Here is an 11,878-nt window from a genome sequence, read left to right on the forward strand (position 1 = left end):
CAGCTGTATCCTGGGCTACATCAAAAGAAGCGTGACCAGCAGGGCGAGGGAGGTGATTCTGTCCCTCTACTGTGCTCTCATGAGACTCCACCTGAAGTATGGTGACCAGTTCTGGAATCACCAACATAAGAAGGACATGGAACTGTTGGAACGGGTCCAGAGGAGGTGACAAAGATGATCTGAGGGCTGGAGCACCTCTGCTATGAGGACAGGCTGAGAGAGTTGGGGTTCAGCCTGGAGAACGGAAAGCTTTGGGGAGGCATTATAGTGACCTTCCAGTTCTTGGAGGAGGACCTACAAGAGAGCTGAGGAGGGACTTTTTACAAGGGCATGGAGTGATAGGATGAGGAGGAATGGCTTGAAATTGGAAGGGGGAAGATTGGAGTAAGCATTAGGAGGAAGTTCTTTCACACTGAGGGTGGTGAGGCACTGGCACAGGTTGCCCAGGGAAGCTGTGGCTGCCCCATCTGTGAAGTAGTTCAGGGCCAGGTTGGATGGGGCCTTGGGCAGCCTGATCCAGTGGGAGGTTGGAAATAGGGGCACTTTGAGGTCCGTTTCAACCCAAACCATTCTACGATTCTGTGATTCTCTGTATTGTCAGCTTCTGTCTTCTGGCATGGTACAGCCCTACAGAGTTTCTGTGGCATTCTACAGCAAGTTACTTGCTTAGGCAGAATCTGCTTGATTACAGAAACAGACCTGGCCTTCAGACTTGAGTAAGCTGTTAAATCGTGTCAGTACCAGCCATGCTGCGGAACCCGTTTGTGCCCAAGTGGCTGTGACAGCAGCACCTTTATTTGTGCTCATTAGTTTGCTGCTGAGCCACCTGATGATCAGTACACATAGTAAAAAGCTGCCTTAGCGGGCCTGGAAACTCTTTACTCTGTCTTCTGCTTTGCCAAATAATTCTCTGTTTTGATTTTGTTGGCTGGAGCCCACCCACCTTTTTAGAAGGGGTGATTAGATGATGCTGCCACTTGAGTTATCCTGGTCGTTCCCTGAAGCATATGGTGCCCCCAAGGGCTATTGATTTCTTGGCTTGGTGACCAGAGGTTTATCATGCAGTGCCTCTTACTGGGAGATTATTCTTACATGCATGGCATAGGGATAAATCTGAAACACCTAGTGATGGGCAGTGTGGAGCATGTGTGATACCATATTAAATACTAAATATTGGTTAATCCTCATTAGTAAGTAAGGAGCACTTCTACAGAATTACTGAAAGATAAATCATGAGTGTGGGGCCTCTATTCAACCAAGTTTTGGCAGGTAAAAGAAAGCATCCAGTGGATACTGATGTTGCCTGGCTCTCGGGCAGCAGTTTTGACTGGCCACTGTGCCTGGTGTAGCTACAGGCACCTACAGGGAGCAGTCCTGGCTGTGTAATTTTTGTTTCCCTTGTGAAGACTCTCATAGTTCAAAGGCCTGATCTGGCAGCAAAGCCAGAAACACTCTGGCCTGCATGGAAGTAGCTTATTCTGCAGCATACGGTTGTCAGATCCAACAGGGTCCAACTAAGGCAGCCAAATCCAGTGTAATGACAGACTGCACCTCGATGGCTTCCTAAGGGTTGTGTGCAGTACAATAACCTTCCCAGATTCCATAAGCTCTGCCCTCAGCCAGTGTGCACACATTGCATCACACCACACTTCTATCACTTTAGAGAAGGAAGCATTTGCACATCCAAAGATTACCTGGAAACTATTAATCTGTGGCTGAGTTCTGGTTGCTTTCGGCTGCCATTTGTGTGATACAGTTGTTCCCTGGGGGTGGATAATAATTGTAATTGAACTAAGAGCAGCTTTCCTAACCTTCTTGAGACCTCACCTGGAGCCCTGTGTTTGGTTCTGGAGTCCTCGGCACATGAATGACATGGATCTGTTGGATTGAGTCTAGAGGCCACAAAGATGATCCAGGGGCTGGAGCGTCTCTGCTATGAGGACAGGCTGAGAGAGATGATGTAGAAGACTGTGAGGAGACCTTAGAGCAGCTTCCAGTACTGAAAGGGGCTACAGGGAAGCGGGGGAGGGGCGTTTTACAAAAGTGTGATAGAATGAGAAGGAATGGCTTTAAATTGTAAGGGGGAACGGTTAGATCATAGAATCATAGAATAATTTGGGTTGGAAGGGACCTTCAAGCCCATCCAGTTCCAACACCCCTGCCATGGGCAGGGACACCTCCCACTGGCTCAGGCTGCCCAAGGCCCATCCAACCTGGCCTTGAACACTTCCAGGGATGGGGCATCCAAAGCTTCCCTGGGCAACCTGGGCCAGGGACTCTTCACCCTCATGGTGAAGAAAATCTTCCTTATATCAAGCCTAAATCTGCCCCTCTCCAGTTTATACCCATTCCCCCTCATCCTATCCCCACAAGCCTTTGTGAACAGTCCCTTTCCAGCTTTCTTGTAGCCCCTTCAGGTACTGGAAGGTCGCTATGAAGTCTCCTGGGAGCCTTCTCCAGGCTGAACAAGCCCAACTCTCTCAGCCTGTCCTCATATGGGAGGTGCTCCAGCCCTTTGATCACTTTGTAGCCTCTTCTGGACCCGTTCCAATAGCTCCATCTCCTTCTTATGCTGAGGATTCCAGAACTGGACACAATCCTCCAGGTGGGGTCTCCCAAGAGAGGAATATAAAGGGGCAGAACCTCTTTTCTCGCCCTGCTGTGACTCCTCCGAGCCTATGGGGGGCAGCGCAGGGGACGCGGGTTCAAATAGGAGAAGGCGGAGCCTATCCTGGCTCTGAACCCTTTCCCTTCAGGGCATCGCGCCTCGCCGCTTCCTCCACCCCCCGGTCGATGCTGTGGCGCTCGTTTTTGGCTCCAGTCGTGCCTGCTGGGCTCCATTCTTTCCTTCCCCGCCTCGCCATGAGCAGCGTTACCGGGACTTTCAGCGCGCAGCAGCCGCTCAACTACCGGGCGGGAGCCCGCGTTCAGCCCGCTGACGGAGGGCAGGTCGAGGAGGTCTATGAACCGGCCACAGGTAAAGCCCTGCTGCCTGATTGGGGGCGGGGAGGCTTCTCCCACCTTGGAGTTACGGGATGGTTTGGGTTGGAAGGGACCTTAGACACATCCAGTTCCAACCCCGTAGAATTCAAGCCTTTTATTGGCTGAGGTTCATAGAATCATGGAATGGTTTGGGTTGGGAGAGACCTCAAAGCTCATCCAGTTCCAGCGCCACTACCATGGGTGGGGACGCCTCCCACCTCATAGCTCATGACTGCTCTGGACAAGGGCCTCCCCACCTGCACAGGAAAACATTTCTTCATAGTATTGTACTACTGCATCCAGTTCTGGAATCTCCAGCGTCAGAAGGAGATGGAGTTGTTGGAAGGGGTCCAGAGGAGGCTGCAAAGATGATCAGAGGGCTGGAGCACCTCCCATACGAGGACAGGCTGAGAGAGTTGGGGTTGTTCAGCCTGGAGAAGAAAAGGCTCAGAGGAGACCTTAGAGCAGTTTCTGGTACCTGAAGGGGCTCCAGGAAAGCTGAGGAGGAACTTTTTACAATGGCATGGAATGATACAATGAGGGGAAATGGCTTTGAAGTGGAAGATTTGGATTAGACATTAGGAAGAAATTCTTCACGGTGAGGGTGGTGAGGCTCTGGCCCAGGTTGCCCAGGGAAGCTGTGGCTGCCCCATCCCTGGAGGTGTTCAAGGCCAGGTTGGATGGGGCTTGGAGCCTCCCGATCCAGTGGGAGGTGTCCCTGCTCATGGCAGATGGGTTGGAACTGGATGGGCTTTGAGGTCCCTTCCAACCCAAACCATTCTATGATTCTAATATCTCATCTCAATCTCCCCTTTTTTAGTTTAAAACCCTTTTTCCTTGTCCTGTTGCTTCAGACCCTGCCAAAAAGCTTTTCTCGCCTTTCTTATAAGCCCTCTTTAAGTATTGAAAGGCCACAGTAAGATCTAGACTTCTCCAGGCTGAACAATCCCAGCTCTCGGCCTTTCTTCACAGGGAAGGTGTTCCAGGCCTCTGATCATTCTTATGGCCTCCTCTGGACCCACTCCAACAGGTCCATGTCTTTCCTGTGCTGATGGCTCTAGAGCTGGATGCAGTATTCCAGAATGCTGGACGCGTTCGGCCTCTCCGAACTGCCTGAGGCTTCTCCCAGCTGCCGATGTCGGATGCAGCTGTGGTGTTTCAGTGGCTGCGTTTTCCCTCCTGCACTGTAGGCCTGTTGTTAGACACTCTAGTAGAAATCAGCTCTAACTCTCAGTCAAACAGAAAAATCAAGCGGTGCGTGATTTTGGGGACACAATTTAAACATTTCTAAAATTACTGTTTTTTTAATTGGAGATATCTAGGTTTCAGCAGAATCACTTCAAGAAAGAACGTGTTTAACTATGCTGAGTAATGCGTAACAGAATCCTGAGGCTGCTGGTAGAAGTATAACAAACTTCAATGGGAAACAGAGGAATTTTGTAACGATTAGATCTAATTGGTAACTAGAGCATGGCTATGGAGAATGGCAGATCTTTTATTTCAGACCAGTTGAATGCCTTCTATAGCCAATTACAAATCAGAAGGAACCATAGTGTGAAGTTCTTTAGCCTGGTATAGGTGGCTTGACTGAAGTCTGTGGGGCTTGATGCAAAATAAACCATATGCTTTTGTGCCCCTTTTCTGAGTTTTCCATCTTCGTTATTTCCTGTTTAAAATGTGCCCAGGTCGTGTGATAACGAAGCTGCTTTGCTCTGGAGAGAAGGAGGTTGATCTGGCTGTGCAGAGCGCAAAGGCTGCCTTTAAAATATGGAGTCAGATGTCTGGCATGGAGCGGTGCAGGGTGCTGCTGGAGGCTGCCAGAATTATTCGGGTATGTTGTGGGAGCTTGCCTCCTCTTTTGGAGAGGGGTGGTTCTGTCTCTGAGCATTCTTGTGGGTTAATGTGGCTGTTGGGGGTTTACAGCAGGACTTACAGAGCTCCAAGAGGAATGCAGGAGTTAAAACACACCTTTGACCAGTAGAGACAGTGAGTTGCCTTGGGCAGGGCCTTGATCTTTTCATAACTCCAAAGATTAAGCTTCACTGCACATGAATTCAAAGCTGAGATTGCATAACCCTCACATTGTTTAACTTCTGGCTTGTGGGATGCCGTTGTCACGTGACTAGAGTGTGTCTTGTTTTAGCAATAAAAAAATGTGTGAATGCTCTTTTTTATCTTAGGCACCAGATAAAACACTTGGGAGAGGATACCAACAAGCTAGCTTTATTGCAAACTGCTTTGAGAGATAACGTGTTCTTAGATATCGAAGTTAATCCCCACCAAAGCACAGATCCATGAGAAACCAGACTTTCTTTTCCCAGTGTGTGTATGTGCTGAAAAAACTCTTTTCTCTCTGCCAGACTTCTCCTTTTGCCAGACTTCTGCAGCAGGGTGATATCTCTGCCTGGGAGTTGGTCTGTTAAAAGATGCTTCCCGGCTGCGTTGCTTTGTTGGTCCTTCCCTAAGTTCTCTGGTTCCATTTTGATCTTGCTGTTTGCTGTTCCTCCCAGTTTAGTTCTCAGAATTCTAATCGTTTACCAGCCAGTTCTCAGTTCAAGTTTGCTCATCTTTTAAATAAATAAGGATGTTAAGCAAGACTGGACTAGCAGTGAACGCCAGGTGCTGGCTGTTTGACCTTCCTCTGCGATCGGTTGCCACTAGAAAATTGATAAATAACGATTTATTAACCTTTTAGAGACGACAGTTTCTCATGGCAGCACCTGGTTTACTGATTGCAGAGCCTTGTTTAGGGCTTGCATGCTTGAGAAGCTCTCTCCTTGTGGAGTTCGACTACAGGCTTCTCTAACACACTGTCAATGTGCTCTGCCTCTCACAGGAGCAGAGAGAAGAAATTGCCACCTTGGAAACCATCAACAATGGGAAATCCATCTTTGAAGCCAGAGTGGACATTGACATATCCTGGCAGTGCCTGGAGTACTATGCAGGACTGGCAGGATCTCTAGCTGGTGAGAACGTTACTGGAGTTTGCTCTCTTGTCCTGCCACTTCTGTGCCCTGGTAACTTCCACGGCACAAGATATCTTTGCTGTGGATTTCTCTAAGACATGGACTGTTCCTTTTTCTGAAGATCTTGGGTGGATTTTCAGAGATCTCTACTGAACGCTGCCATGCTCTGTGGGCACTTGCGCGCGTTCTCTGAGCTTGCTGGGGTAAACGCCATCTTGTCTCTGTCCCCAGTCAAAGTGAGGTGTGGCTCCTGCGGTTTTGATAAGACAGGACAGGGCTTTGCTCTTTTCTTCCTTCTGACTGTTTTTCTTCTTTGCAGGTGAACACATCCAGCTTCCTGGGGGATCCTTTGGGTACACTCGGAGAGAACCCCTTGGGGTGTGCGTTGGGATTGGAGCCTGGAACTACCCTTTCCAGATTGCCTGCTGGAAGTCTGCCCCGGCCTTGGCTTGTGGTAATGGATTCTCTTTGCCCACAGAAGCTCCTTTTTGAAACCAAATGATCCTGAAGGGAGAAGTGACTTAGAGGATGAAGTCTAGGATTACCTTGAAGGAGGTGTTGAAGGATTAGCAGAACCTTCAGGGTGTTACTCTGGCAGGAAGGGAAAGGAAATGAAAGTGAGAACATGGCAGATACTAAGAGGAAAGGAAACGCATCGGGAAAAAGACTGATTGCTTGGCTTTGTACCACACGAGGAAGGTCTCTGGAAACGTCTGCGGTACAGGACCAGCAGCCCCAACCCTCGTAGGCTTTCCCAGCAGGAAGATACAGTTCCTCCCTTTCCCCAGTTGCAGTGTTCAGCTGAAACTATTCTCTCCTCTCATGGGGTATCTTCTGGGATCTATTGAGACAAACTCATGGTGTGGGATGTGTATTTTGTTGGGTTTTAACCCCACCTTGCCTCTGTCTGGGTTCCTCTAGGCAATGCGATGGTCTTCAAACCCTCTCCTTTCACCCCCGTTTCTGTGGTGAGGTTGGCAGAGATCTTCACTGAGGCCGGTGTGCCCAAGGGGCTCTTCAACGTGGTGCAGGGTGGGGCAGCCACTGGCCAGTTCCTCTGTCATCACCCAGATGTGGCCAAAATCTCTTTCACTGGCAGTGTGCCAACTGGCATCAAGGTAAAGGCGCCTGCGTGCTTGCGGACACAGGGGGTCGGCAGGGCCGGTGTTCCTGCTGCGTTGCAGACGTCGATACCTCCTTGAGCTTTTTTTTGCATGAAGCTTTGTAGAGGTGGGCTGCGAGACGGCATTTCTGGGTCTGAGCAAGGAGCTTGCGCGTCCAGGGTTGCACTGGGGCTCCCATTAGCGTGCTGGGCATCGGCTTGGGCCATTGGTTCTGTTGGAGGAGCCCCTTGGTCATCCACACTTGCTTAGCCCCTGGCTGCAGTGAAGTCTGAGATGCTGAAGTTGGTATCTGTGCGGGGAGGAGGGTACATAAAACAGAGCAGCACTGGGAAAATGCGTGAGCGTTTCTGTCAGTTCAGCTTAGCTACATACAACCTACTGGTTTTAAGCAGGAGGTAAGTTTCTGTAAGTTTCTGAACTTCAATTTATTCCTCAAAAAATTAAAAGACCCTAAAAAGACTTCTAAAAATAAATTCTGATTTGAAAGATGTGAGATATTGCCTCTTGAACTCCCCTTATCTGTGTGCACCAGCATCACAGGTGCAGTTGCAACAGTCCTCTGGGCTTATGCTGAGCTCTGGGCTTATGCTGAGCATGAGACTTCCCACAAATGACTCCTAGGTTTTGTTGCTTTTATCTTTAAGAAAACAAACTCCAAACCCTCTGAGATTGTCAATCTGATGTAAACACATCTAGGAAACCCACCTTGCCCTCCGTGCTGCGTCTGTGTGAAGGACCCTGTGGGAATTCTCCCCTTGGGTTTCTCTTGCCTCCTATTTACCAGTGGGTTTTGGTCTCTTCTGTCCTTGTTTCCCTCAGATCATGGAGATGGCATCAAAAGGGATCAAACCAGTCACCTTGGAGCTGGGGGGCAAATCCCCCCTTATCATCTTTTCAGACTGTGCCTTGGAGAACGCTGTGAACGGAGCCCTCATGGCCAACTTCCTCACGCAGGGCGAGGTGTGTGTCCATTGGGCAGGACCGGTCCCCAGCGTGGTGGGGTGGTTTGAGAACTGGGCAGCAGAGCCAGCCCATGACCATGCATAAGGAGGGATACCCTGAAGCTCCGATCTTGCCACACAATTCCCTGTGCAATGTCACAAGGGATCAGAAAGGGTTCTGTTGTGGGGACTCCCAACAGAATGTGCCTTAGCTGATACTGTCCTCGCAGAAGCAGAGCCTCTCCAGCACCTGGTACCCAGTCATCAGCTGCTCCCGTGCCCTGGGCTCGGGTCTGGCACACAGAGGTGGGAAGAGGCTGTGCTGGTGTCTTGTGGAGGGGCAGGAGGTTTCAGTCTGGTGTGCTGAGCCACAGCCCTGTGGGGATCTGTCCCAAATTTGGGATCTCCATGCATGCTGCGGTTTTTGTGTAATCTTGCTGATGAATTGGCTTACCAGGGTCGTCTCTGGGAACTGAAAAGGCTGCAGAAGTTCTCTCCTGCTAGTGACTTGATGCATTTTTGCCACCTGGTGGCATCAATACCATGATGTCCAGCATGGCCTGTTCAATGCAGTCATGAGCAGCAGGGTGACCTCGTCTTCTTCGTCCCAGAGACAAGTTAGCTGTTTTAGCAGCTCTGGAGGGGCTTTTCCGAGAGCCAGAAACCAGGCAGGGAAGGACTGTAGAGTGCTGTGTGTCTTCTTCTGAGCAGCCTGTCCTGATCCCCAGGTATGCTGCAACGGCACGCGGGTGTTTGTGGAGAGGAAAATATTGGATGTCTTCACAAAGGAGGTGGTGAAACGCACCCAGAAAATCAAAATTGGCGATCCGCTTCTGGAAGACACACGGATGGGAGCCCTCATCAATCGGCCCCACCTGGATCGTGTCCAGGGCTTTATCAAACAGGCGAAGGAGCAGGTGAGATTGTGATGCTGCCTAGTGACTGCCCTGAAATGTCTCTCTCTTAGGAGACAAACAGACTGGCAGCTGCTTTCCTGTCCCATGCCTTCCCAGTTAAGCTGATTGGCTTTTTTTCTGTTATGGTTCAATTACTTAATAGGTGTCTTGGACCACTAGATTAAAAGTGACCCAGTGCACGTTTCTGAATCAGCATTGAAGGTGGCATGGCTTTTCATATCCTGACGTTGCTAAGTTTTAGAGGTTGAGACATCTACCACATCAGTGTGTAAAATCATAGAATCCATACATGTGGGCTGGTTTCTCTTCTGTAAGTTGTAGTGACACTTTGCGTACTTGGCTGTTATCTCATTTGGGTTCCAGTTTTCGTTGCCGAAAGAGCTTACTAAGGATCAAAGGCTAAATTTACAGGCTGCTGGGAACAGTCTCTGGAAGAGCAATAAGATCTGCCCAGGCTTTTTTGTTTTTTTTTTTTTTTGCCAGGTTTTATTGTAAAGATGTTTTAAATGTCAGAGCTGGATGTAGGTACAGCCAAGTTTGGGGATGGGCTGGAGAAGGGGAATGATGAGTGAAAGCCAGGAGGGCTGGGTTTGGAAACAGGAAGATGGATGTGGAAGGAGAAAGGAAAGGAGAAATCCCCAGCACTAAATCGGGGCATTTAATGGAGGTAGGTGTTTCTTGCCAGGTCCCTTGCTAAGGGACTGAGAGACTCACCAATAAGGGAATTCACACCTGGGTGGAGGTGCAGAAGTAAATGTAATGCTGACTGAGGATCTGCTCCTAGTTGTAGTTGCTTCCCTCCAACCTACACTGGCTCCTGTGGCACTCGCACCCCATACCAGCACTGTCTGGACTTTCAGGATGGGTCTGACCCCCTGACTCTGGTCTGTCAGTGCTGCTTTATCAGCAGTCCTGACCTGGAGAGACACCAGGGAAGGTGCTGGCATGATTTGTCCTATAAGGCTGTAATCCTAGCAGGAAGTATTGGCCGGCCAGAGCTGTGGCAGCTGGGCAGGATGCCCCTGCATGTGCCTGCCTACCTTCTGCTTGGCTTTCTTTCAGGGGGCACAGGTGCTGTGTGGTGGGGACCTGTACGTGCCAGATGATCCGAAGCTGAAGAATGGCTACTACATGCGACCCTGTGTGTTAGGTACGATCCTTCCTATTCATGGTACTCAGTCTCTACATGGATGGTGCTGAGTTTCTTCTAGAGAAAGCTATGTTCTGCATAACCTGTGTCTGTGTGCATCCACAGTGTGGACAGATAGATATTGGTGTGAGTGTACCAGAGAGAGCTCATGCACCTAGGAACCACATCCAGAGAAACTGCTGATCTTGGAGGTTCTGAAAGGGCACATAAAGTTTAGTGTCTTTGCTGCCTTGAGATGCAGGATGATGCTTGCTCCTCCGCTGGCTAAGGCTGGGGCTGCTGTGCAGTGCCAAGTGCTGTCTCGAAGGCTGTGTGGGTTGCTGATGCACAGGCTGTTCTGCTAACTCATCCTCCTGAAGTACATGTGCTCTGCCATGCTTCCAGGGAACTGCACAGATGATATGACATGTGTGAAGGAAGAGATCTTTGGGCCTGTCATGTCCATTCTGCCGTTTGACACAGAGGAGGAGGTGGTGGAGAGAGCCAACAACACCAAATTTGGCCTGGCAGGTGGTGTCTTCACCAGGTATAGCTGGGTACCGTGTCTGGTGTGGGAGGGGAGGAGAAAGAAAATACTGCAGCAACTCAATGCCCCCCTTGTGGTGCTTGGCATGGGCATGGAGATCCTCTTCCAGAAAAGCTGGAGCAAGGGATTGCCAAAAGAGAACTTTGTACATGACTGCATATCTCCTCCTTTTTTTTTCGGAGGGGTTAGGTGGGCCCAGCTGTCCTTCAGACTCCTTCCAGCCTGCGCTTGGCCTGCTGCCTACCTTCCTGCATCTCCTGGAGATGTGCACCAGGAGCCTAACACACTGCCGAAAGCACACAAAGACGGCTGTTGGCAGCTTGCTGCCGTCTGCTTCGCTGGTGTCCTTGTCCTGCTCTCTCAAATGAAAAGCAGTTTTGAGCATTCTTGGGAATAGGTGCTATGCCTTTGAGCAGGCAGAGACAGAGTAGGGCAGGTCAAGTTCCAAAACTCACTGGGACCTGTTGGCTTTTCTCTAGTGGGATGTCAGCTGGCAGGGGACAGGGGATGAATGGGAAAGAGATTGAGCTGAATTGCACTTTTCCTGCAGGGATATCCAGAAGGCTCACAGGGTAGTGGCTGCTCTCAAGGCTGGGATGTGCTTCATTAACAACTACAACATCAGTCCTGTGGAGCTGCCTTTTGGAGGCTACAAGTCATCAGGTGAGTTCTGTTTGACCTTCACTGCTATGACTACGTGCCCATTACAGGGTGTGTCAATGGTACCTGGAGCTGTGCTCTTACTTCTGCCTTGTCCCTGCAGGATTTGGCAGAGAGAATGGGCGGGCAGCCATCGAGTACTACTCGCAGCTGAAGACCGTCTGTGTGGAGATGGGTGATGTGGAATCTGTGTTTTAGTGGCTCTGGGACCTGCTCAGGGGAGCATCAGCCAGTTCTTGCCTGTCAGCCAGAGATGTGGATCATTTACACAGCAATAAAGTGCTCTGAAATTTTAAGTGCCTGTGGGGGTCGGGGGGAAGCGTAGCTGAAGCAGTACTTAGAGACCGTGCTCCTGCAACGGGGAATGTTCATGCAGGGCTCAGCCTACGGGCCTGCTCTGTCTGTCTGGTGGAAGATGGGAACCGCAGAGGAGGGAGCACTACGGCTTTCAGCACAGGCAGCTACGCAGGAGTGACAAGAGCCTTGTCAGTGGCAGGGGCCCAGCCCAGGCTTCTTCACTGCTGTGTGCCTTGAACTCCATTACCTTCCACCCTCAGCCACCTTCAGTTTTGGTGTCTTAACAAGTATGACCCTACTCAATGCCAAATATAA

General features: G+C 50.1%; 1 protein-coding gene across 1 annotated transcript; it reads left to right on the forward strand.

Moving 5' to 3' along the window:
• Nucleotides 1-2,723: 2,723 nt before the first annotated feature.
• ALDH9A1 (aldehyde dehydrogenase 9 family member A1) lies at nt 2,724-11,562 on the forward strand. Its single transcript, XM_009559849.2, has 11 exons — nt 2,724-2,977; nt 4,668-4,813; nt 5,819-5,948; nt 6,268-6,402; nt 6,870-7,066; nt 7,892-8,032; nt 8,742-8,930; nt 9,993-10,080; nt 10,465-10,606; nt 11,157-11,269; nt 11,370-11,562. Exons 1-11 carry the CDS (start codon nt 2,794-2,796, stop codon nt 11,462-11,464), a joined length of 1,560 nt encoding a protein of 519 aa, XP_009558144.2. The 5' UTR covers nt 2,724-2,793; the 3' UTR covers nt 11,465-11,562.
• The last annotated feature ends 316 nt before the right edge of the window (nt 11,563-11,878 follow it).

The sequence above is a fragment of the Cuculus canorus genome, chromosome 8 (genome assembly GCF_017976375.1).
Source record: "Cuculus canorus isolate bCucCan1 chromosome 8, bCucCan1.pri, whole genome shotgun sequence".
NCBI lineage: Eukaryota > Metazoa > Chordata > Aves > Cuculiformes > Cuculidae > Cuculus > Cuculus canorus.

Coding starts and splice junctions, on each gene's coding strand:
- ALDH9A1 (XM_009559849.2), top strand. CDS start 2,794: ATGCTGTGGCGCTCGTTTTTGGCTCCAGTCGTGCCTGCTGGGCTCCAT. Junction 7,067..7,891: donor GTGTGCCAACTGGCATCAAG/GTAAAGGCGCCT, acceptor TGTTTCCCTCAG/ATCATGGAGATGGCATCAAA. Junction 10,607..11,156: donor GCAGGTGGTGTCTTCACCAG/GTATAGCTGGGT, acceptor CTTTTCCTGCAG/GGATATCCAGAAGGCTCACA.